Source organism: Terrapene carolina, unplaced genomic scaffold, assembly GCF_002925995.2.
Source record: "Terrapene carolina triunguis isolate 2854851 unplaced genomic scaffold, T_m_triunguis-2.0 Scaffold62, whole genome shotgun sequence".
In the NCBI taxonomy this organism is placed as follows: domain Eukaryota; kingdom Metazoa; phylum Chordata; order Testudines; family Emydidae; genus Terrapene; species Terrapene triunguis.
The window spans coordinates 15188741-15216168 of NW_020664413.1; the positions used below are offsets into that span (position 1 = coordinate 15188741).

General features: G+C 42.1%; 2 protein-coding genes across 3 annotated transcripts in view; both read right to left on the reverse strand.

Annotated features, from left to right (window-relative positions):
* LYPD1 (LY6/PLAUR domain containing 1) overlaps positions 1-7654 on the reverse strand; it is a 26157-nt gene extending 18503 nt beyond the window's left edge. Inside the window, exons 1-2 of one of the 2 annotated variants that reach the window (XM_024194471.2) lie at positions 7588-7654; positions 6020-6157 (exon numbers count right to left, since the gene is read on the reverse strand). In XM_024194471.2, coding sequence (XP_024050239.1) covers positions 6020-6157; positions 7588-7639 — 190 coding nt within the window. In that variant the 5' untranslated portion in view covers positions 7640-7654. Of the gene's footprint in view, positions 1-6019; positions 6158-6851; positions 6925-7587 lie in introns of those variants that run through there. The other variant, XM_026647767.1, reaches the window with a different exon arrangement.
* A 2409-nt stretch (positions 7655-10063) lies between these two features.
* Positions 10064-27428, reverse strand: part of NCKAP5 (NCK associated protein 5) — a 408903-nt gene continuing 391538 nt past the window's right edge. Inside the window, exon 16 of the mRNA XM_026647423.1 lies at positions 10064-11603. Coding sequence (XP_026503208.1) covers positions 11322-11603 — 282 coding nt within the window. The 3' untranslated portion in view covers positions 10064-11321. The remainder of the gene's footprint in view (positions 11604-27428) is intronic.

The window sequence follows — 27428 nt, forward strand, 5'->3', positions numbered from 1 at the left end:
CACACACACACACACACACACACACACACACACACACACACACACACTGTTTTAAACAAACAATTTAATACTGGTCACAGCTATGATGATTGTGAAGCTTGGTTGAGGTGGAGAAGTTAGAATAGGGTGACCAGATGTTCCGATTTTTATAGGGACGGTCCCGATTTTTGGGTCTTTTTCTTGAATAGGCTCCTATTACCCCCCCACCCCCTGTCCCGATTTTTCACATTTGCTGTCTGGTCACCCTAAGTTAGAGAGTGGAAGAGGGAGGGATATTTCCCAGGGAATGCCTTGCTGCTAAATGATGAACTAGCACTCGGCTGAGCCCTCAAGGGTTAACACGTTGTTAATGTAGCGTAGCCTCTCACACAAGGCAGCACGAACATGAGGGAGGGGAGACAGCATAGCAGACTGAGACAGACACATACCTTGTGTGTGGGGGAGAGAGACAGAGAGATATGCACACTGCCCCTTTAAGTAAGCTGACCCACTCTTAAATGCATTGTCTTTTTAAGTGGATCAGGAAGTTGAGGCAGCAGCTGCTGCCCCGGCTCTCTCGGTCTCTCTCCGTCCGTGTCCCCTCCCTGCTCTATATGGAGAAGGGGTAAGTGGGGGGCAGGAGCAGGGGGGAGGGGGACACCCTGACATTAGCCCCCCCCTTCCCCACCTGCACAGCAAGCAGGAGTCTCTGGGAGCAGCTCCAAGGCAGAGGGCAGGAGCAGCACATGGCAGTGGAGGGAGGGACAACTGACTTGCCTGGCAATTGATAGCCTGCTGGGCGGCTGCAGCACAGGGAACTTAGGGGAGCGGGGAGCTGATAGGGGGGCTGCCGGTCCACCCTGGTTACAAGCCCCCACCAGCTAGCTGCAATGGGCTGCTCTTCCTGCAAGCAGTAGACAAAGCAGGTGGCTGACAAACCTTAGAAGGGACAACTTTAAACGAGCATGTTCCCTAATTGATCAGCAACGAAACAATGTTAACCGAGACGACATTAAGTGAGGAGTTACTGTACTGAGCATTGAGATGGTCTAAGAATTTTACATTTTCCAACCCTTTCCTTTGATTTTTCTCCCCTCACACTTGGTTTCCTTCTCCTCTGTTCATTTTCTGGGTTTATTCTATTTTTAAAAACATCATTATTTATAGTGATAAGAAATTGCCTTGTACCACATCTTGATGCTGGTTGTACTGTTTTCTCCATTTGGAGATTGATTTGGTTCTGTATTTGCTGCATTTCTGTATCTCTTTGCAGACTATGGGCCTGATCCAAAGCCCATCAAAGTCAGTGGAAAGACCAACTCCCCTTGGATTCAGTGGGTTTTGCATCAAGCCCCATGTGGTCAGGTCACTCATCACCAACAGAAGAAAAGTTGTATTTCTTAGAATTTATTTTATGTATATATAATAAACACATGAATAGCTGAAACATTTCATTTTGTCCAAAGGAGAGAAGTGTGCATTAGGTTTCTTTGTTTTTGTATTCACTTTCACTTTGAAAAGCAGCGGCTTTGTAGTTTCAGTGCTCAAAATCAGTTTAAAAAAAAAAATCAGTTACCGATGTTTTCCTGAAATAGTTGCAAATGGAATTAATATCATGAAGAATGCGTCTCATTCATCAAACTTTTCATCTATGTAATCTGCTTGCAAACATCAGCTGCTTCTTCAGCTGGAAGGCTAACCTTAAAAACCTATCCCTTATGTTAGTTTCTATGGCACCAAAAGTATTTGATATGGGCTTCAGTGCCTCCTCCAGAGCTCACAGTTCTTCCCTATAAAGAAGAGAAGTATTGATGCTTTTTAAAGACTAGGTTAACTAATTAGCTGGCAAAGTGCATTCCCTGTAGTGAAATATGGCTCTTTTGCATCTCCCACTGGAAGCCATCTCCCATTACCGCCTAAAACTTAGTTTTGCAAAATGCATAAATAACGGTACTGAAACTTGGAACATTTTTGTCATTTACTTCATGAAGTCTCCAATTCTGTACATTTTGGATGGGTTCTCTAGGTTCTATTGCAATACAAACTGATAAAAGTACGTGTGTGTTGGGGGGTGGGAGGGAGAAGAGGGTATATTCGTTCAGTATAGACATCCACCTAGGTACATGCTTAACTGCTTCCCCCACCCAAATACTTCCTACTTTTATTATTATTGTTTTAATTAGGAAATAGAGCTAATTTGTAACATTAGTGGAAACATCTGATTGGTACTGCTTATGTTGATCTGATTTAAATATGAATGATTGCAATATCTGGATTCATCAGTATTTTGAAAATCCAAGATATTCATAACTGTGCTTTTTTAACTTGGATTTTTGTAAAATTTCATATTTTACATAGGATTGTTAGAATGTCTTGTCTAGGGATGAAATACATTTCATAAAACTGGTTCTATAATCAAATTCTGAGAATGCTTTGATTGAGTAGAGTAGAGTAAGGTTTTAAACATAGCTTAAGCCTCATTTTACCTTAATTAAACAGGAGTGGGTTATCTTGACTAAAGTAAGGCTTAAGCAAGTATTTACAATATAAATGAACAAAGCTTCTTAGAATTGCAGTTCTCCTTTGTATTATAGATGAGAGCTTAGTAGAGAAATAAAATTGAAGCACTGAACTGTCATTGTTAAACTTAATGAGCATTAACAAATATGTAAGAAAATAACCATTGCCTACATGCTTATGACTAAAATGTATACAAGCATGTAAATCAGTGACCTCCTTGATAGCAAAATAGACAACTAGATTAATGTATGTTGCAAAGGATGGGCGACTAGGTCTATTAGGTTACTGATTCAGACCATGAACTTTATCTCAATATACTGCATTTAACTTTTAAATAAGGTTTAGGAGAACATGCAACATTTTGCTTACTAACAGCTATATTTTACTAAAGGCAGAAATTGGCTAGTCTATAAAAATTAAATTATACTCCTTTTACTGTATCTAGTCAAGAGGAAGAAACTAATTACAAGATCATACTGACAAATAAATGCAAATGCACATTTTTATAGACTGGGTTAAATATTCAAACTCAAATATTATTATAAAATGAAAATCAATATTTGAAATACTTTTCAGCTTTCAATGATAAGCACATAAAACTGAGTTTTAAAATGGCCTGATAAAATAAATGTTGAATTATTAAATGAAATTTGTGAGAATGACACATTTTATTTTACACACATTTAAATATCAACAAGAAGAAAACCCAATAAGAGATGATTAACTGAATCCTCCTTGCTTTACTCCCAATCTTTTCTAGAACTGACTGAGGAGCTTAACGTGTACTGCAAATCTCACTCAATTTAAATAGTTAAGTTAAAAAATAAATTTACTTCTTCACAGGAACTTATAACTCTCTAACTTAAAATGAATAGGAGCTGCATTTACAGAACAAAGCCAAATAAGAATGAAGTCTGCTATGCACTGCATGACAGGTATCTATGGGAAAATTCAAACGTCAGGCCAGAGACTTTCATTATGGGCAATGTAATATTGCCCAGGTAAAAGAATAGAAAGAACATTTCATTAAAAATGTTTCTCTACCTTTATTTAATCTATTGCAAACCAGTTTCTTTGTAGTGGTGAAGACAAGTTTATGCAGCCATATATTTTTAATACCCAATCACAATCATTCATATTTTCAATTTAACGTAGTCACACGAGCTTAATCAGCCAGTTTGCAAACTCAGTTGTTCATCTGATTTTTTTAATCTGAACAAGTCTGTTGTACGTACCTGCTATGTGAGTGGCTTCCACTTAAATCTTTTGGATACCTATACACTCAAGTAAACCATTCCTTGCGTAAGGAGGTCTGACTGCAAACACTTCTTTGTCTAACATTCAGCCGAAGACAAGATTACAGATGTTTGTTTGGAGGCGGTTATAGTTTGAAATTGTACATTAGAATCGGGGTGACCAGATGTCCTGATTTTATAGGGACAGTTCCGATATTTGGGGCTTTTTCTTATATAGGCTCCTATTACCCCCACCCCCTGTACCGATTTTTCACACTTGCTGTCTGGTCAGCCTAATTGAAATAAAAATGTTGTGGTAGGGGAAGGGGATAAGAGGAAAGAAAATGGCAAGAGTTAAATGAGGATAATTTACATGTTTTACTGGGAGGGATCTGTATTTGACTACATAGGATTTGTATAGCACTTCAAACTCCTCCACATCATCCATTCAAACCTATTTAAAAGCTTATAGAATATTTGGGGTGCATGTGGCAAAGCCTTCAAACTGCATTTTAAATATTTGTCTAAAATTATGCATAGGTTCAAAGCACCTCACAACCCATAACTGTCTCAAACCTCTACCACCTTCTCTGAATAAATACTCCTTTCTTGAAAGAAGATACTCATGTTTGAAGTAAAGAGAAAAACGTGTTTTTACCCAAAATATGTTCACATTTTAAAGTTGAGTTCTCTTATTGAATGGTGACTAATCTTCCCTTAAGTATATATCTTTTTCTTTCTGTTCAGAACAAATTCCAAATACTTTACAAAGTAGCTAGAAGTGCAGTACTATGTGTATGGTGTTACCTGCATTGAGAAGAATGCCAACAATGCATTCTCTATTTACTAAAGAGACAATTTTACCACTTTCTCATGATTTGCAGGGCATTAATCTATGGCTAGCTGTAAGATCAGAGTTGCTGATAAATACCTTGGTAAATATCACTTAGTTCTGTAGAAGATTTTAATAGTATTAATCACTTTGGTTTAGGTGGAAACTATTTTACATTTCAAGACCTGTAGCTATACTTACTTTTCCCATTAACAGAGGGAATCTGGTATTGTTGGAAGGAGACAGGCTGCAGCTTTATTTACATAAACACCAAAACTGTCCTCTATAATGTCCTTAATCAACAGGCATGTATAAATTATTGCCCTCAGCTGTGAGCCATTATATTCATCCGAGATCCTTTCCCTCCAAATCAGTGGTACTACATACTCCCATCTATATAGATCTTCTGGATTCCTGCCTCTTGTAGATGGGTTTCTCAACCTGAACCGCCACTCATCTGTGTAAACGTCGTATCGAATTTGAGGAACTCCTGAGAGCCCGTACTATCCTAGCTCCTTCTGCCCCTACAAACATCACAGCTAGAGGCTATGATAGCAGCAGGAACCTATATGAAATAGCAACCAGCCAACCACTTTTCTCTATCACAGTGCCCAACCGAAAAGTCTCTTATAAAGCTGGAACTTTTTACCCAGTTAGATGACTATGATGGGTCCTGAAGTTTAACAAACAAAACACCTGCCCCCCCCAAAATCTCTAAAAATATCTTGAAGTATTTGATGTGATGGATTGATTTACAGCCCAGCCCAGAGATGATTTAGGGAGAGAAGAACAAACATGGTTGGCTTTCTCTTGAAAATATTAGTGATCTTTGAATAAAAACTAAAAGCAGTGCACTGTATTCTAAAATTAATTAGAACTGTGACAGAGCCCCTAAAGAATTTTCAGAGATAACATCCATATGCCCAATTCATTCTTTCAGCAATGCCCACTTGAATTCCAATATGTTCTTATCTATCATTGGCCTATCTTTCTCTGCTCACTGTCTTGTGGATGAAAGCCCATAGCTCAGCTTCCTATCCCATACGATCAACCTTTACTCTATGTGAATTGCTGGAATAAATAAAGAAAAGAAGGAATTACTAATTTAATGCACTTTTCCTCCATCACTGGGGAAAGGCCCATGTAATTAACTATAATGAGATTAAACTAATTTGTTGTTAATTTTCCAATGCTGTAAAACTAAATCTGACCATAAGACCATATTTTAACATCTTTATTAACATTTGTCTTGTAAGTTTCAATATGTTCAATTTTAAAAGAAAATTATCCTAAAGTATCAGAGAAATACAATAAATATGAGACAAAGTCCTTTTAGTAATAACATAATATGCCTTAAGCTAAAACGTCATACTAGAGAAAAATGAACAAATGCAGCTAAGAGCACCAAACAATACCAAATAAACCAGGAAGAGTGTAATTATTAAGTTCTTACCAGAACTTTTTTCCATTACTTCTTTCTGGCACATGTCTTGAACATTCACTGTGCAGTTCACAATGAACTCTGGAGCAGAGCAGTCATTATTTAGCTGGAATTCTTCACACTGGTAACACTGTATTTGCAGACCAAATCCTGGAATAGACAGAGTTTTGCTCAGAGTAGATCTGCATATGCCAAAAAAAATGCTACTTATTTTTTCTTCACTCTGCTGTTCCTATCTATTTAGCAGCAAAGCAAAAATATGGGTTTTGCCAAACGATTCGTCTCCAAACCTGGCCCATTTAGCTGAGGCTATGCTTTATAATTACCCATTTTCTTATAATCAGCTAACTATGTACAAACGGGGAGTCTACATGAGCGAAGTAAGCCCTAGCCAACCATTCACTTTTTTGAATTATCCAAACTCCCTGGGGAGCAACAGCAAACGCTGCAGCCAGCAGGGGGCAGAGTACAAAGAACAGGACTGAAATGAAATTGATACCACTTACCCACCGACCCGGCACTCTCAGCTCCCACTCTACCCCGCGGGAGTCCCCTTAAAGCAGTGGGATAAGAACTATCCGTGCTTCGGGGGACAGTAACCGGGCTAACAGATGCGCTTCAGCTCTTATCTGTGCCGTCGGGTTTACTTAACTACTAATTAATTACAAATGATTTAATTACTATTTTGCCATGCACAATTACAGCTGCAAAGCAGTCTTCGCGTCCCTCTTTTATCATGTAAACTAGGTCCTTCTCCAACACGAAGTGCAGGAAACTGTCACAGGCCCTCCATGCTGGGGGGAGGGACTGCTCGAGGTGAGCCGCTTCTCCACTACATCGTCACCCAGAGGAGCTGTCCCCGGGCACGTCAGGGAAGTGGGCGCTGCACGAAGAGAGCCCCGCTGTTCCCTCTGCATCTCGCTGGGGCCCCCTGGCAGAGCTGGTCCCTCGTGCATCTCACAGGGGGCAGCAAAATGCCAGAGGGGACCCCGAGCCTGGCTGACGATGCCGATTCAGTTCACACCGCCGCTGCTGCCAGGGCGCTGGCTGGTAGAAGGGACCCAGAGCCGAGCTGTTCCCGGGCACCATACGGGGTGCTGGGCTCAGTGCTAGGGGCTGCTGGAAGAGAGCCGGAGCGATGCTGTTCTCCATGCAATCGCCCACAGGAGCTGGCCTCGGTCAGTGCTAGGAGCGCGGGGACGGGGGGCGAGCGCTGCGCAGGGAGCTGGCCTCAGTGCTGGAGACTGCGAGCAGCGCGCGATGACCCACAGCTGAGCTGATCCTCGCGCACCAGCGGGGCGGGCTGGTGCATTGCCCAGAGGAGGGCGGGCGAGCGGCCAGCGGGGCACGGGCTGGGCAGAGGCTCCCCGCGGGGCGCAGTGCCCGGGGAAGGGGCCGCCCCGCCAGCGGAGTAGCTGCCAGCAGCTGTTGAATGGCAGCGCGAACTTTGCAGCGTGGCGGGGAGCGGGTGGCAGCGCCGAGCCCGGCGGGGAGCTGCGCCGGGCGGCTGGGAGAGCCGGGCGCTGCCCACGCCACGCCCTGCCCCGGCCCCCAGCGGCGCGCTGCCCCGCGACTCCTACCTGGAGCCAGGACCAATCCCCAGAAAGTTGCCGCGCCGAAGAGGAGCCACATCCTCGTGGAGCCGGGACCCCGGGCTGCGCGGCCCCCGCCGCGGCGCATCAGAAGCAGTCGGGCAGCCGGGGCGCGGTGCCGCCGAGCCTCTTCCCCGCGCCGCTGCGGAGAGCAGCTCCGGGAGCCCGCATCGCCCGCCCGGCTCCGCGCTGCCTCCAGGAGTTGGGAGCGGAGACTGGCCGGAGCTGGGGGGGAGTCGGAGAGAGAAAAGTCTCCCTCTGCCCCCCTCCCCCGCACCATGTGACAGGGGAGGGGAGAGGGGCCCTCCCGGCACACTCGGGAAAGGGGGAGGGAGAAAGTTCTGGGGCGGGGGGGAGGGAGGGAGCCGTCCCACCCCCCCCGCCGGCGCTGATCGAGAGACCCCCCCCCCGCCCCTGGGAACGGGCTCCCGCTCCTGCCCCTAATGCATGTGTGTGTGTGTGTGTGTGGTTGGGGGGGGGTCACTACCTAGCCGAGCCCCCCCCCAAGGCGGTGGGGGCTAAGGCGCTGAGCTACTGATACACACTGGCCGGTGGGTCGGGCTCTGCCCCTGCCCCATCCTGGGCTGCGGGGCTTTGTCCCTGCGCTGCAGCCCCACGCGGTCCGGGAAGGGTAGGGAGACACCCCTCTACCTACCCCCCCCCCGAGGTTGGAGGGGGGTTCCTTGCAGGGGTGCGGGGTCTCCCGCTCTGCATTTTCAGCCCCCCCTGGCTGCAGGGAGGGCTCTGCCTTTAACTAGCACACACCTCCCAGGCGGCAGGGGCTCGGCTGCCCGCCACCCACACAGCAGGGACCCGTGGGGACAGACGGGCGGTCACCCCCGCCCCGGGCGGAGCGGTCACGAACCTCCAGCTTCTCACCCCCAACGCCTCCCCTGGCATGGGGGAGTTTACCAGTGTAGGGGGCCTCAGTCCCTAAGTTACCTAGTTCGGGGGGAGGGGGAGACTCTGACCCTAATCCCCAGTGTGTGTGTATGGGGGTGGGGTAGGGGGCATTGACCTTTACCCACCCACCTGTGTGTTGGGGGGGGTGTTTGACCCTAACCCCCCAGTGTGTGTTGGGGAGGCGCTGCCCTTAACCTGCCCATCTGTGTTTCAGCGGAGGGGCGGGGGCTCTGCCCCAACCCAGCCACCGGTGTGTGTTGGGGGGGGGGGGAAGGAATCTCACCATAACCCAGCCACGTGTGTGTGGGAGGACGGGACCTCTCTGCTCTGTCTTGCAGGGTAACTCCCCCCCCCCCCCCCCCCAGGGGTTGGTGGGGGGGGCTCCCCCCCCCCCCCCCCCCCCCTAGGGGGGGGGGGGGGGGCACAGCCGCGTGCCCGTCGAGAACGTGCGGGAGGCGTCGGCCGGGTGGGGGGGCGAGCGGGCTCGGTGGGAGCACGCTCATTGCTGGCTAGCGGAGCTGTGACCCGGCGCGGCTCGCTCCGTGCAGGAGGAGGCTCGCTCCCCTCCCGGGGCGATGCCCGCGTGCAGTAGTTCACAGCGCTCCGGAGCATGCCCGCCCCCGCCGGCTGAGCGCGCCTCGTGCCCTGTCTGCTGAGGAGCCAGCGGTCCCGTGCCATGGTGGGTGCGTGTTGACTCCCTGGAAAGCGCTGCCTGCAGCCATAAAGCGCCTTCCCAGCTGAGCCGCCCGCCAGGCGGATCTGCAGCCGGGGCAGGGCAGCACCCTCCCCCCCCAAAGGTGCCGCCACACTGGCCGCAGCGAGGAGCGTTTCAGTGACTGCCCCCTCCAAGCTCTCGTCTGGCATAACGTGGAAGCGAGTGGAGGCTATTGGGGCCACCCCCCGTGGCGGTGCCTTTCATGCCTACAATCCGCTGCGAACTTCATTTGTGAGATGAAGAACTAGTTGAAGTAAAATGATGGTTTTCATTGTACAGCCCATTACAACTTGCGCCTTGCATCATGCCTCCTTCCCCAGCCTCATCCTTCGGCAACCCACATGCTTCCCTTTGATCAGTCACAATCTTGTCTGCAAGCAGAGAGGTTTGAATTAAGCTTAAATTACTTTTTAGTTGCCATGTCGAGAATTTGTTTGAATGATTGAATTCCAGCTGCACATTTATTATTTCTGGAGCAGCGAGGGCTAGTTGATTGGAGAAGGGAAATGGTTTGCACAATGTTTTGCATGCATAGGGTATCATAGAATTGGTTATGTTATTCAAAATATTTCTAAGTTATTTTATTTGCTTCCCATTGCTTCCTTGGCTTTGCTTGAAGCAATGATATTTTCTTGGACGATTAATTCGTGAATCCATCTCATTAAACAAATTAACCCCAACATGGACTACTTGTCCCTGGGAAAATATATATCTTTAACCATTCCCGTAACTGTGATATGAACTTTATTTAGAAATAAATTTCAAAAGGACAATGCAAGTTTAAGTCTGACATTATTACTTAAAATAACAAATTAAAATGTAACAAATTGCACAAAGTATTTTAACAAAATAACACTGATCATACAATATCATAAAGATTAACAGATATTTGCTAAAGCAACAGTAGAGTCTAGAAATATCCCAAATATACCTAGTTTACAGAAAGATTGCTGTACAAATGCAGTTATAAATACTTCACAACTAGAAAAAATACACATAACCTTTGAAATAGACTTCCCCTTACATATAAAGTCTTTATAGGAAAAAGATATGTTGAATTAAGAGTTGTTAGCACCAAAAACATTTTTTTTAGTTTTACAAAAGTTTCTATCACAAATATGAATTTTATTTCAGTTTTCCAGGATTCCTAGATGGAGTTAAAATTAAGGTGGTCTGAGGGGGAAAAAATCAACATACCACATTCAGAAATTCGTATTAAATGGTTACAGAGGAAAGAGAAATAGGTAAACTATAAAAGTAAATACTGCAGTTAGAAATAAAGTCCAGATCCTGCAATCCTTTACTCAGGCAAAACTCCCATTGAAGTCAAATGGCAAATCACTTTGACCCTGATCTTCCAAACACTTATGCACATGAGTAACTTCATTCTTTATGAACTCAGTGGGCTGCTCAGATGCACAAGTAGTAGTAGGATCTGGGTATTTGATTCCAACCATTCTCGTACTGTCTCAAACATCAAAGCCCTCTTGAAGTATCAATAGATACATGTTAAGGAATTACACCAACTAAAATGCACATATCCCTAGAGAATCTTATGTGAAATTGCACTAAAATAAAAAAAAAATTACAAAGTGTATGTTGTAAAATGGTCCAAGAAGGTTTATTACAGACAATTTGGCAGGCTCAAGTTTATTTTAAAGCAGTGTTTCTACATACAGTTTTAAGACTAGAACAATTATAAATCTTTCTTTAAAAAAATCCACTAACTTTGCTTGTTAATATTAACATCAACTTTTAAAAGTTAGTAATCTGTCATTTCAGGAGCATGGCACCATTTAATATTTATTGCTTTTTTTCCCTACAAATATATTTTTTCAAGAAAATTTACAACTTCTGTACAAGTATTCATAAAAAAGTGCAAAATTAAGACATTTTGTATAACAGCTTTTGCGTTCAATTTTCAGTCTCATGCATCACAATAAATGCAGTCTTATCTTTCCTTATTGCTGTGTCATGAAAATAAGTCAGGAAATACCCTTCTGTGAATCCAACAATTTAGGATAAAGTTTTTCAGCAGTTGTCCCTTTCTTTTTTTCCCCTCAGTTCCTTAAGTGCTCCATTCTCAGCCCACTGGAAAGTGTCTTTATACATCATTAGAGCCTTGGCTGGCACAGGATGAGAAGCTATCATATAAAGAATCACTCAAAGATTCTAAATTGTCTACACCATGCCTATCAGAGCTATTTAAAGAAGCTTCTTCATTCTTTCCATTTTCTTCCTTTTGTCCTTCAACCTTGTTCAGACAATTCTTCTCTTTTTCTAATAAAATGACATTATTGCTGTTAAATTTATTGAGAGACTCCAGGGAAATTTTAGATAATCTAGTCTCAGAATCTTCCCTTGTTTTTTCAGCTTGTTTCAATTTCTGTAATAAGTAAGGAAAATATTAGAAACATATTTCTTACAAAAATAAAGCTATCCTATGTACACAGTCAATTATTTGTTTGTCCAACATTCACAGTGTTAAAGGAATAGATTGTTAGAGGCTTGTACCTAAATCCTCCAGTATAATTAAATGGAATAATAAAGTCCATTTTGGGGTTAAATCATAGCTTTAATGATTCTGCTGAGACAAATAGGACTCAATTTGCAAAACAGTTAAGTCCAATTTACATTTTAAGTGGCAGATTCTGGAATTTGTATGTGTAAAATATCTTCAGCCTCTTCATAGTAATTTACATTTTCCCTCGTCACACTTTATTTATTTATTTATTGTAAGGGTAAATGAATATTTGTCTATGAGTTGAGTTTGGAGTCTGCCAAATAACTAACATGCAGTGCACATATTCCGAGGGGGAAAATATATTTTCTGTATGATACAGGCACATATGAAACTTACTAAAAAATAACCTAACATTTTGCATGTGTAAGGCTATCGATTTCCATGAACCAAAAGCCTCCCTAATAGAAATGAAAGCAACAAGAGAGGAAATTACACTGAACTGATCCAATCCCCACAGACCAGAATCAATCAGATATTGGCTAGATCTACTTTGGGAAGTGTTGTAATTCTGTTGAAACTGCACGAAATGAAACACTGGACAATGTAGTAGCACATTATATTAAAAAAATCACAGTAGTATTATACAAGTGTAATTGCATCTCTTTGTTGGCTACAGGTACTTTCAAAGATCTTTTCAAGACTAGTTTATCAGCTGTTTAGGGAGAAGTTCAATAAAAATGACCTGTCTTTCACATACAGTCTTTTTTATCTTATGTTACCAACTCATGTTACAGATAATATTATCAAAAAATAACATTCCACATTTGATGGGACTCTTGGAGACCTAGGGGGCCAAGTTTTTTAAATATCCATTGTTAAATGAGGTGTGCTCTCCCAGTTAGCGTCATTCCTCATTTTCAGTAATAGTATTAGGCAGCAATGACTGGATCAATATACTATTGGCAATCCAAGAACAAACAGTGTTACTTGGTTTAGATGGATAGTTTAGGCTCACCCAAGAGTACAGCGCGACTAGAACCAGGAGATCCTGGGTGATTAAACACACAATTTTAACTAGTCATCAGGGTTTGTGGAAAATATGAAGGTTAAAAATACATCAGGCTTTCTTCCTGCCATTTTTATTTAACCCTAGAGATCTTGGGCAATGGGAAGACAGATTAGATAGAGGAGAGTGCTTATTTTTCATGGCTAAATATGTAAAGGGGGGGGGGGCACGAAGCCATGCCAGCTTAGATTGTGAACTTGTCAGATCGTACAGGCTTAATGTGGCTGCCCAGGTTAGAACCTGGATGAGACCTTTCAGAAAACTTTAAATGACACTAGCAGTAATGTTGGTGACATAGTAGGTGGGACTCTTCTCTTTGGTCCAATAGTGAACGCATGCCCTGACATATTTTAAAGGGGAATTGTATTACTGCTAGTACCATTTTTTTGGATGAGACACAAAACTGAGGTCCTTACCATTGATCTCACGGTACTTTCTGAAAGAGGAGGGATGTAATCCCCAGTATTCCAGACAAATTCAAATGTTGGAAGTTACCGTGGACAGTCAACTCACTTAAAATTCCCCGTAATTTCAGTTTTCAAAGTTCTTCCCTTCCCTTAAACAATGCTGTATAGTGTTACTGACACAGAACAGATTCCAGTGTAGGCTGAATGAAGTGATCCGTATGAATACCACCTTTAAAACACTTATATAGTGCCTTTTGTCCTACAGACTAGCTAAATCTTAAATATTTTATTAAATGAACTATTGATTTCTAAATTTGAGTTACATGGCCTTTTTTTTGTTTTTTGTTTCCAACTTTCAGCTTTGCTTTGGATAAATTAAATGGGGATGTTTGGACATAGACATGGAGGGATAAACATGAGGTTTTGGGTGAAGTCCTGGATCTATTACATAAATGGCAAAACTCCCATTAGTTTTAATGGGGGATTTCATCCTTTATTTGCTGGCAAGAGCTAGAATGTATGTATGGACTGACTGCACAGGGCTATTTCTGATAGTGTATTGTACTCTGTTAAAATAACAACAAAAACTCTGGATGGGCTGAAAGATAGTGTAAGTCACAGTGGTGGACACGCAGTTAGCTGAGTAGTATATTCTATGTACCTGGAACCTCAATAGCTTATAACCTTATGCAAGTACAATATAAAATAGTACATCAATATAATCACACCCTTGTTAAGGTATTTAATATGGGGGGGTCACAGCAAATAAACTATACTAAATAAATTATTGGGAAGAAAGGTATCCACACCAAATTTTAACTAAAATCATTGAACCAAATAAAACTGAAGTGCCCAGCATTGAAAACTGAATATACTAAATATAGTGCAATGGATGCTCATAATTTTAAATTTGCTACACATAAGTCTTATGTGGATATAGTTCCTACCTTTATACAAAGGGAACTAGGAAGGGTGGAAAAGATGTTTCATGTGTTCCTGACAGTTGGAACACATGTGATCAAAAGGAATGGAAGGTCATCATTCTCTCACTTAATGTTTATTACTGAAACTGAGGCAAAGGCATTTGTTTTCAGGAATAAGTTAAAGATATTTTATGATAGATGATTGCCTTTTTATATATGTATTAATGCCAAGGTCAATGGTTTCATCTGATAAAAGACAGAAGATGGGCTGGGTTTTCTTTTCTCTAACACATTACTACAATACTGTATGAGCAAAGATGTGGGAATTACTGATAGAGTTGGGATGATATGCAAAGTATTTTTTTACCTTTCCTTTCAGTTGATGCTGATGTACTGTTTCCACTTTGTATAATACATAATGCCTCCCTTTTCTGGGTTTCCTTCTCCTCTGAACAGTGTTCAGTATTGCCAACCCTAAGCAGTCAGCCATCATGAGTCAGGCTCCCAAAATCATGAGACTGGATTAAACCACCCCACCCCCCCTCTTTTTTTGTTTTTTGTTTTGTTTTGTTACAATAATACATTTTGTGTTATTTTTATTTGCCACTGGGTTTTGTGCTATTACGGTTCATGTTTACAAGCCTCATTCTGTAACCATGAGGACTAGAAACATTTTTAGAAAAGAGAGAGTGGAGATTCTTATGTAATACCATTACTCCAGGAGCTGGAGCTTTAAGGAAAAACACCAGATATCGCTAGTCTCCTAAGACAATCTTCAGATAACAGCAAGTATATAAAGGAAATGTAAATTGGGAGGTTTGGGTGTGGGAGTAGGAACAATTAAGGGAATCATACTAATGTATTAGACAAATTCATTAAGAAGAACTTCCCCCCACAGTTTAATTTGCAAGAGAACTGTGTTTGCATATCATATTAATACGTTATGCTGACCTTGGAATAAGAAGTCATGTAATATAATTCTTAATACACGTGGGCAAAAAGTTACAATATGATATTTCCTTAATTATAATTCTGGAAGTAAACTCAATTACATATAAAACTCTCCCACACAGAAAAGATTTAAGCACAATAATTTCTGTGAGGATCTTTGCAGACAACGAACTGTTCCTGTCTTATGATAATGAAATAACTTACATATCCACTTTGTAAAGGCTAACATGCATTATTTTATTATCAAGAAAGAATCCCCTTTGTTCTTTAATAATCTATTCAGTAGTTACGGAAGGTGAATACCAGTAGGATACAAAATATAGACTATTTGGATACAGAAAACATTATATTTCTTAGTTTTCATGGCAGCTTACAAAAGCTGCTGTATGAAACAAAAGGAAATCACAAAATAATAAATATTAGGATATGTTGATAAATTATAGACAGTCAAATTCTGTTCTCAGTTACATGCATTTAGATCTATTACTGACTTCAGTGGAGTAGAACAGGTGTAACAAGGAACAGACTTTGGTTCAAAGATGTTAGCTTTGCTCATGTTTAAGTCATTAATTTACTAATGCACTTTTAGTGTCAGTTCTCACATGAAAGAATCAGTATCTTCTCCTGATGATAAGGGCCCTTCAGTGGGATATCAGATATATATATAGTATTTTGGGAAATTGGATGTCTCAGGGATTTGGTAATGATATATACAGCCTTTAGAACCTGTAGCTCATTAGTTCAAATCAAATCTTGTCCAGGTCAGTAGTGACTGAAAGTCAGTACTATCAGAAACATGTCTAATTGACTATGTGAAATTAGTCAGTGGTCAACCTAACTGTCAGGGAACAAGCATTCCTATCACCACAGTTGGTGATATGAGTAGAGGAACGGAAATGGAAACTGAACTGCATTTTCACTTAAAACATGGTTCCCCGTTGAGGGCCAAGGCACAAGGCAGGTTCAGTGAGGAGAACTGCTGCTGACCACGCCGTACCTGTTCTGAGGTAGACGGACTGGTCTATCCTCCATGGTGATCAACCCAGCACCTTTTCACAAGCATTAAATTCACCCAGATGAAAATTCAATAGATACGGGCACAGACTGTGTCCTGAGCCAAGATACAGTCAGTACAGAAGGTGTTATCAGGGAGCAACTTAAGCCTTCTTGATTCTTATGGTACCTTTGCAGCATCAAGGCTCAAGGCTCCTCTAATTAATGCCAACTGGCTATGAGCGCAATAGGACCATACTACAATTGTGAATTGGTGTTGTGCAGGCATGCTGTGCCTCACCCCAGGACACCCCATATTAGTGTGTGTATGTGTGTAGGGGGGGCAACTGCCACAGAAGCTGGCTTTTCCACTTTACATCAGCTGAGAGCTCCCCATGTCCACAGGAATCCTCAGCCAGCCACCACGTGAGAGTGGTATACAGTTGCCAGAGGAGGAGGAGGAGGAGAGAACCTAGTCCAGATACTACACACATTACTTAGGAATCAATTTACATTGATTGCAACTTACATTGCTCCTCTGCAGCATGGGGGATGGGTCACTTGCGGATTTTAACTAGTGTAAATGGTGGATTTTCTGTAACTAGAAGCCTATAAATCATGATTGAGGACTTCAGTAACTCAGCCAGAGGTTAGGGGTCTATTACAGGAGTGGGTGGGTGAGGTTCTGAGGCCTGCAATGTGCAGGAGGTCTGATTAGATGACCATGATGCTCCCTTCTGACCTTAAAGTCTATGAGTCTACATGGAGATATACTGCAGTCATGAATCAGAATACTTTTTCATTTTGGTTACATTCTAATGGGTTTAGCTAAGATCCAAAACTAATGTAATAAAATACCTTAGTGCAACAAATTAAGAAAACAAAGCTAACCTACATGCACATTTAAGTATTGGACATATACATTGAATATTTCTATTTTACTAACAAAGAATTTATGATGCACTTTCTAATTAAAAAAGTCATAGGGCCAGATTATGGCTGGGCAGTGGTGCAAGGAGCCTCTTCTCCTTGTGCCCGATATGCTCAGGGACAAGCCACAATTGCAGTCCTAGTGCTAACCTGAACAGCACCAGGACTAGGGCTAGCAAACTGGGACAGGGAAGGGTGGGGTGACGGCAAAGCTATGGCTGCTGAGAAGTCCACTCCTACCATATACTGGTGGAGCTACCATTGTGTAATGTAGCGAGGCACTGCTTCCTAGCCAGACTGAGCCTGTAAGGTACATCTGAGACCCAAATTAGCAAGGAAAATACTGTAGTGTAAATGCATTTTGCATCCTTCTAAGTTTAGTTAAACAGTAGTTTAAGGCGCTCAGAGTCAGTTACACACTAGAATAAAATAAACCTTACTTTTGTCTCGCATCCCCTGAGCAATTTAGTTTTTAGATTATCACAAAAGTAAAAGGAACATTGCTCCAAGTGAAGTAGAGCTGCAAAACACTCCCGTGTAAAAACAACTAAATTGCGATGAGAATTAAATATAGATCAACAAAATCAATACTTAATTGTATAACTCAAGGTCTTTCATTTCAGATCTAATCCCTAATAGGAGATATCAAGTATGCTTGGTTTTGATTTTTTAAAATTATTATTTAAAACTACACCACAAGGCAAAACAATTTTCTAGCTTTTTACATTTTTTAATTCCATAAGTTACTTCGCCTGTGTGTATCCAAGGTCATATTGATCTCACAGTCTGTAACTGTTTATCATTTTAAATTCAGAGTTTTATCAATCTAGATGTCCCTTAGTTGTTACAATAACTGCTTTGCATTTGTTATACAATAGGATTAAGCAGTAAAAGACACAGATGCACTACTGTATTTATTACAAACTACCATATTGCATGCTCCGTAGGACACCTTTAATATCTATGCAGTGTCCTCTTATAAAAAGGTGTTTTGAGGACACTGGGCTGGATTCGGATCAAAGTTACACTGGTGTAAATCAGGAGTAACTCCAGTGACATTAATGGACTCACACAACTGTAACACCATTGTAAGTGAGATCAGGTTCAGGGCCATAGCATTTTGTGTTGCAAAGCCAGGTGTGGTATGAAAAGGTTCAGTTTAGCGTTGAGCTGAGGTACAGTAGTTTTCCATTAGACAGTCAGAAAGGGACAGAATGCAGTGGTAGTTTCTCAATAGAAAGTGAACAGTCTCCAGATCTCATTTAGCCAAATGGATGAGACCATTAGGTGGACAGGTAAAGCTCTACAGTGAAAATAGTGGTACAATCACATCCAGGAAACTACAAAGGTGAAAGTTGTAACTGCATGACCTCTGTTATATTACAGCAGAGCTAAAAATGTAATGTTTGAACTTTTTTCTCTTTAAAGCGTAACCTTAAATAATAAGTTAAGCCTTGTTCTCCCTTATATATTGTCAGAAGCTTTCATCTATTTTCTAGACTGACGGTAAAATAATTTTTGAAATAATGAATCATTTTTCTTTTTCCTGCTTGAACAGAAATCCCATGATTATTTTGCTGTAGCAGACAATGACCTTCTCAAAGGAACCCCATCAGACTTTCAAGATAAATAATAAAGAAGCCCTCTATTTCCTGACTCAAGGAAAAATTGCATTGATATGGAGTATTTGTGCAATTATTGATCTGTTCATCATTTTATGAGAAAACAATATATACTTAGGTGAAAGTAATCTACATATGGTATTATGTGTAGCTTGATGATACTGTCAACAGAACCAGAAACTTGCATGCCATTTCTAGGATAGGGGAGTAACGTTCTACATAAATATTTAATTTTTCGTGACAAGGAGAATATTTTTGGCCCTTCTAAATTGTAAATATATTACCTAAGGGGAAATAAAGCTCATTAGCATGAGCTCTGCATGGCTCACACCTGCAGACCTGGACAAAATGGCTATTGATGAATAAATAGCTTGCTGTGGAGCTGAGAGCTGTATTATCGGTGGTTTGAATTCTTGTATGATGTGGAAGGTAAAAGACACTGCCTAGTGAATAGAGCTTTATGTGTCTAAAAACACAATTTTCATAATATGGCTAGATATATATCTGCTTTTAAGAAGGGATTAAGTGGATTCAGTTACTCAAAATGAATACTGTGCCCAGTATGATGTTGCACCTAGAAATGTAGGCATTACAACAGCAATAATTACATACCAGTATTACCCTGACAGTTTAGCAAGCAATATTATCTCTTTGGTGATACAACAGACTGTTTACATATAAACTAGATTAGATATTCCCAACCCTTCGTTCTCTCCTCAAAGTTTTGCCTATTTTTAGTACCCAAGATTTTCAAATTCTGAAACTTTCCTGATCAGGTAAGAAACTGGGTGTGCCAAAGTATTACGAGGATGGCTGTTTTCCCATGGCACCATATGAAGACTGAGAGGGGACGTGATAATAGTTTTCAAGTTCATGAAAGGTTGTTAAAGGGAGGAGGGAGAAATAGTGTTCTCCTTAACCTCTGAGGATAGTACAATAAGCAATGGTATTAAATTGCAGCCAGGGCGGTTTAGGTTGGATATTAAGAAAAACTTCCTAACTGTCAGGGTAGTTAAGCACTGGAATAAATTGCCTAGGGAGGTTGTGCAATCTCCATCATTGGAGATTTTTAAGAGCAAGTTAGACAAACACCTGTCAGGAATGGTTTAGATAATACTTAGTCCTGCCATGAGTGCACGGGACTGGACTAGATGACCTCTTGAGGTCCCTTCCAATTCGATGATGGCTATTGGATGCATGAACTGTACTTGAACAAAGTGTGTTTGACAGTGGTCGGGGAGAGGATAATTTGAGTGGAATTTAGTGGAAAAAGATGGCAGCAACAACATAACAACCAGGTACTCAGACAACTGTGACCAGAGAAGTTAAAAAAGCAAAACACTGCTGCTTTCTCCAGAGAGTAAGCAAGGCCACAAACTGTCAGCAGACATGGAAACACCAATTCTGCTTCTCATGGAGGAAATCCAGTAGATAATTGCGATGCTAACTTCAATCACAGACTCGTCACTAGAATTAAAGAACAAATATTTATGGTGGAAAAGGAGGCTGAAACTTCAGATTTTAGCATTTGAGAGAGTGACAATTAATACAAGACACACAGGATAAACTTTGCATTTCAGAAATCAATTTACTATTACTCATGGAGAGAGTTAAGTAATAAAATGATTCTGATTTTCCAGTAAAGGGAAAAATTACAGTAAAATATTTCAGACTGAAAGGCCAAACTAAGTTGCTTACAGTTATCTTACTCTACAAAACCATATAAAGTTCAATACTGCCTCTGAACAGAATTAGCGTTAGCCTTACATTGCCAATGATAACCCATTGAACACCATTTTAGTGAAAACCCTGCACACTTAAGCTAAATGCTTTTACCCTTTACCTTCTTAATCAGTTTTTGTATTCAGTGTACAGTATTTAAATATCCGGGGTTCTGTTCTGTAGAGGTGCATATGCCATGAAAGCCTGTTTGTTTGGTAGTTTAAACAGGGAAGGGATAAAATGGGGATATCCTGGCTATTTAATCCAAAATTAGCGTTTGTTAAAATTGATTTCTTTTTAAAACTAGGACTTTGGTTAGAACTGAATGAGGAATGAAACTGTAAAAACTAGTTCAAACAACCAAGTTATTTTAACAAGATAATTCACAATATGGCTCTTAGGGGGCCTGATCCTGCCACATAGATACCAATGGCAAAACTCCCATGGAATCCAATGGTAGCGGGATCAGGCACATATGACATATAATCTTTAATGACTCTCACCATGAGAGGAGTCATCTTTTCATAAGACTGAACTGTTCTCAAATGATTTTTCATAAGCATTAGTCACACACTTCCCTGTCTTCATGTTCCACCTTTGGCTTTCTATTTATTTTGGTAATTACAAAGAAATTTCTCCCCTCACTCTCCAGTTATGTCTGAGTCCTTTATTGTCTCAGTGTTAGTAACCCAGTGTACTGATGGAAAATGGGATTCCACTGTACAATGTCTCCTTCAAGACTCAGTAGTGGAGAGTAACTGGTGGTAGGTAATGATTTTCTGCTCTAGTAACCCTCCCTTTTGGGCATCTGAACTAGATTCTCTTCATGTTAGCCTGTGAACATCCAGAGTGCACCACCTGACCCAATGGGAAAGAGGCAGAAGCAGCAGAAGTAGAAATAGCAGTTTTCAAGGGGCAGCATCAGTAGCAGTCAGCACAATGAAGAGACTGTGCAGATAAAGTCCTCCTCTCCTTACTATGAAAAGCAGCAGGTGTTTATACACTCAGGGGGACATCCCCACCCCAGTGCCTAGCACAAGTAGCTTGACTATGTTGGGAGATGTGTAGAGGGAAGAAAGAGAGCACCCTTCCTCACATGGCTGTAGAAACGATTCGCAGGAGATACTCCATTTAAATTGCTGGAATAGCTTAGGGTTGCCAACTTTCTAATTGCAGAAAACTGAACACCATTGCCCCACCACCGGCCCTGCCCCTGCTCACTCCATCCTCCCTCCCTCCCTCGCTCGCTCTTCCCCACCCTCACTCACTTTAACCGGGCTGGGGCAGGGGTTGGGGTGCGGGAGGGGTGAGGTCTCCGGCTGGGGGTGCGGTGTCTGGGGTGGGGCTGAGGATGAGGGGCTTGGGGTGCAGGAGGAGGCTCCCAGCTGGGGTGAGGGGTTCAGAGTGTGGGAAGGGGCTCAGGGCTGGGGCAGGGGTTTGGGGTGTGCGAGGGGGTACATGCTCTGGGATGGGGGGTGCGGGCTCCTGGGTGAGACCAGAAATGAAGGGCTCAGGGTGTGGAAGGGGTTTGGGGTGTGTGCTCTGGGAGAGAGTTTGGGTGCAGGAGGGGGCTCAGGGCCAGGGTAGGAGGCTGGGGTGTGGGAGGGGGTTCAGGCTCTGGGTGGCACTTACCTCAGGCGGCTCCCAGGAAGTGGCCACATGTCTCTCTGGCTCCTTGGCGGAGGCATGGCCTGGGGGCTCTGCATGCCCACAGGCACTGACCCCGCAGCTCCCATTGGCTGCAGTTCCTGGCCAGTGGGAACTGTGGAGACAGCGCTTGGGGCGGGGGCAGCACACGGAGCCCCCCTGGTCGCGCCTCCACCTAGGAGCCAGAGCGACATGCCGGCCACTTCCCAGGAACTTGGGACAGAGCCTGCCAGTGCTGCCAACACGACTTTTAACGGCCCAGTCAGCAGCGCTGACCAGAGCTGCCAGGGTCCCTTTTTGACTGGGTGTTCTGGCCAAAAACCAGACACCTGGCAACTCTAGGGACAGCCTCTATGGCCCTTGCATGCTCTCTGTGTAAGGGGACTGGGGGAGGGAACACAGTATCTGCCCATATCCACCAGTTCACCCTACTTCATTTCCAAACACCCTCTTGTGTACTGCTGCACAGGAAGCCTCTGCATAATGAGACTCCACGTCATACAGGCAGCATGCATATACAGCATGGCTCCCCTAAAAAATCCTACCTTCCTTGGGCAACAGAATTACACTGGTTTCACTGCCAGCAGGCCCTTCACACCTGCACTTGTGGAAGCAGGATTTGCCAGTAAACACTACCAAGTCAAAATTAAGAGGCTTTTTGTGGGGGTTGTTCATAGGAGCAAGAATCTCCTCACTTCCCCTCCATCTCAGGTCTTTAAGTTACAATGTGCAGGTAAAGTGTTTATCTGGAGAATTTGCATATTCATGGTTCCATTGTCCAGGCTCCCATATCTCCCCAAACTGGCTACACCTGCCCCCCCCCCCCCCCCCGCAAAACCTCAATGGAGCTGTATCCCCCCCCAGCATATGCACTCTATTTATAACTTGTTCTGACCTGTGCAATAGAAAGGCAACATTGAGGAGAGATTAATAAGACTGGGACTTTTCAGCCTGGAAAAGAGAAAACTAAGAGGGGATATGTTAGAGGTCTATAAAATCATGACTGGTGAGTAGAAAGTAAATGAGGAAGTCAAGTATCAGGGGGTAGCCATGCTAGTCTGTATCCACAAAAACAACAAGGAGTTCGGTGGCACCTTAAAGACTACCAGATTTATTTGGGCATAAGCTTTCCTGGGTAAAAAACCCACTTCTTCAGATGACTGGAACCAAACAAAAACAGGAATCGCACTGTCCATATTGAAACCTATGCTTCATCCATCAGCAGTCAAACTCTGTACATAAGTATATTTCACATACACTTTTTTTAATTCCCTGCAACCAATTTACTTGTCCTATAGCCCAGAAAATTTGTGGGAAGGGAGGGGCAGAAGCCACAGAGGCACACACACAAAAACCAGAACAGTCAAGGCTGGAAAAAAACCCACCAGATTTAAGTAAGGGGAGAAATTACTCTTGCACTTTTTAAAGTATATTTCAGTCTAGCTGGTTGTGTCAATAAAGAGCTCATAGTATAAACCAGCTAGAAAATAAATGTTATGAAGGATGTTCCATTTTATGTGGTTTGAATTTGATTAGTCTTGGTGGTTTAAGCCACATGGGAACAATAATCAAGGTTTCTCTACTGCAGCTCTGTAACACTGGAAAACATTCTGCTGGCTCGTGTCCCATACTATGATGGGATATTAACCTAAAATCTAATTAATCTATGAATGAATTATGGCTCTAGAAATACACTGCATTATAATCAATTTTAAGTGAGATCCTAACAGAAGATAAGATGAAGAAAAAGCTGTAAAATTACCACAGGTTGATAAATTCTGTTTACTATGTCTGATGATTTTTAGGGGGATAATTTTACAATCCATCAAACTTTTGTCAGTTCAAAAGTCACACTGCCAAACGTATGCAGTAAATTAATTTTTAAATTTACATATTTATTAAATATCTTATTGAAAACAGCATGAAGTAAGTCCGGTTTGAATAATAAAATAACTTGTTATTCTACTGGAAGCAAACAAAAGACCCACAACCCTCCTATTGAAAAAGACTTTATACTCAGGCAATAATCATATAAATCTCTATCTGAATTAGGTAAGTAAAACAATGTATTATTAAGTCACTCACCAAAATTTACACTAAGAATTATGACACTGATGAAAAACAATCAAGCCAAGAAAATTCATAATTTAAATGCCAAGAAATTCATGGTTAAGATTGAAATTTGCCATAAGTGTGTGTTTCTCATCTTGGGCCTGGGCTCCATTAGTGGTGCCAGACAAGTCTGGGAGGGTGTGGGAAACTGCACCCACTCTGACTTGGCACTGTAAACATGCTGTGGGGAGCTCCTTGGAACCCATCTTCCCTCCCTCCACCTGCAGGAACCCTGAATGACATTGCCACAGAAGCAGCTTAAGTGTATAGTGGTACTGGCTCAGGAAGTAGCTCACTTACCCAAAGTTTGGTTTTGCACTCACAACACCAGAGAGCTCCGCTGCAAAAGCATGTGGTCCAGCCTCATTCTGGACACCTCCCACCAGAAGCAGAATGAGAACCATGTAACTTGATGAAGAATGAGGAAAGGAGCATAGGGATCAATCAGGTGAGAGGAATGGAAAAAAGGAAAAAAAACCCTTTGAAATCAAAATTTAAAAAAAGAGAAATAATCGGAGGGGGGAGGGGGAGGAGAGGGTAAAGAATGTGTTGGGGAGAGAGAGTAAAGAGCAACAAACCTTGCCACTGTGGTCGGGTATGGCACAAGAGGTTACGAAAGAGGAGGGTAACAACCCACCGATCTGTCACAAACTGGCAAAGAGGGGAGCTCCAAAAAAGGTGGACAGGGAACCATTCTGATATGTTTTCCTAGGTGCACTGGAAACAGCAGAGACCAGTCAAGGAGAGTTCCTGGCAGGAGCCACATTTCAGCCTTATCTATAAATCATTGCTGCTTTAATGATTTTCTGTTACAACTTTGACATGTCCTGGACTCCCACTGCTGTTTCTCCTGTGTTATGTTCCACTGATACGCTGCTGAAATCAATGGAATGTCAGTAATGCCTGTCTTGATGCCCCCTTGATTTCCTTTTCTCAGTATCATCTCCATGCCTTTTCTCACGCAACAAAAACCCTTTCCAAACCTGGTCCACCAAGTCATTACCTTCTACTCATTCCAATCTCCCCTAAACAATCATTTCTTCCAGGCCCTCTACAACAGGTGATTTGATCTAAACAGACAAAACCAAGTTTTACTTGAGAGGAACCGTTCAGGCGTGCATGCATTGTAACCACGTCACCATAACTCTTGTGGTTCCTTCCCCAATCCCTGTTCTCATTAGCTGCTCTCACTCACAGTATCATCTCCAATATTAGAATGTAAAATGCTTGGGTCAGGGAGCATGTCTCTTTATTTAATCTATACAGTATCTAGCACATCTCTGGATGATAAGGCGTACTTTATGCATGGTGCAGAAGAGAAGCAATGTGTTTCTGGACTCCTTGCACATAGCAGTCCAGTAGAAAACCGCCATGTATTTGTGGTGGCGCTGGTTAGGCTAGTAACTGAGTAATGTAGTCTGAGTAGTGTAGTCAGTGGCCTAAAATACATCTGGGCGGACACAAATATAGATCATAGAGTAATCTAATATTTGCCATGCAACTCAAGGATCCAGTCTTGGGATGTGTGACTCATCTGGCTTACTCCACAGGGAAATGACCGAGACAAGAGGAGACATGCAGGAAATAGGTGAGTCATGTCAGACACAAAACCAAATGGTAGAAGACACCCTTCACCCCCTGCTGTAGAGAATCATCACAGAGAAACATCAGTAGGAATAAGCAGAGCATGTTGGCACCGAGAAGTGGACTGCAGGTTACATAGCTAGAAAGCTACCACAGCTAAAATAGCTGTTAGATGTTGTATGTGACACACTCACTGAGGGGAACCTTGTGAAGTTTCTTGTCCTCTCTGTGGGTTTTCTCCAGTGACAGAATGATGCAACTCATAGTGTGTGTATTTAGTGATATGTAATTGGTGGGGTGGCCTGACACTGCAGTGAACGTGTAGGAGAAATATGTTAAAGATTTTTTGTCTTGTCTTATGTATTATAGAAATGTTACCACATTATTAATTCTGTAAACTGTTCTGAAATGTGTTATATGCCTCATATTCCTGTATATAAAATAAAGATTACATTATTGTTATTATAAAAGGCCACTAGGAGGACTAAAATACAACTGGAATATGTGCACACATACTGTAGCCTAGGCATCAATTTTTTTGAGTGATCAGATACTGTGCCAGATGATGCACAACAACAAACCCATTGGGAAATAATAAAAAGCAGTAACTAAGTTACATTAGGAAATTAACAGTTTGAAAAGTTTTGCTGAAAAACAAAACAAATCTATGTTTAATATATATTGGAGCCTAAGTAAATCTTTAAAATATTCACATGTTCCATGTTTTGAACCACTCAAACAGTTATACGGATTTAATTAAAATTGCCCCAGTGCGCAGACACTGCAATGAGATCAGCGCAGCAGGGCTCCCGAGCTGGCATGAAGCCCCACTGAAATATGTAGGGCTCTGCGGATGCTACCATAAAATTAACTAATAATAATAATGATTATATACTTAGCACTGTTATAGCAACTTTTCTCTGAGCACCTCAAAGCACTCTATAAACATTCATGAATTCAACCCCAATTACACCAGGGAGGTATTATTTTTATCCTTAGCTTTACTGATGGGGAAAGTGAGGCAACAAGAGATTAAGTGATTTGTCCAATATGTCACCCAAAAAGCCAGCAGCAGAACTGGGAGTAAAACCCTACTCTCCTGATTCCAGAGTGCTGTGCTTTAACTACTAGCCCATGTAGAAAATATTAGAGAATTTTTCTCCTTCAGCCAGGAAATTCCCTATACAGACGTTAAGGACTGGATTGTACTCCTCACTAGAAGAGATCCTGAAATGCTATGTCAGAACAGCAGACCTAGAATCTGATCCAAAATCTATTGAAGCTAATGGCATAGTTTCCATTGACTTTGGTGAACTTTGGATCAGGCCCTTGGTGGTTTAGAGATATAAATAGGTTAATTTACCCAACTCCCCTAGAAACAAAATTTTGAGCTGCAAACAAAAGCTAAAAAACACCAAATGGGATGCCATCTGCTGCAATGAACAGAACATGACCAGTTCCCAATGCTTGAGATTCTTTCAAAATAAAGTTTGAAATGGTTTTTGTTACACTCCCGACTGCTTCACAAAAGTTGACTTAACTCAGGTTAGCAAACACTGGTGTCACCAGCAACCATAAGCCAGACACTGATATATCATTTGGAGCTGTCCACATTTTAATCTTATTGGTCTGCCCTGTGTAAAGGTTTGGACATTTTCTATACACACGCTAGGTACTGGGGTCTGTGGGGCCAATTACTGTCCCTGAGCATATACGGCTGTTGGTTATCCAGTAACTGATCCAAGTCCTCCAATTTGGCAAACAACTCAGATTCCTTTCCCCTTTTCCCC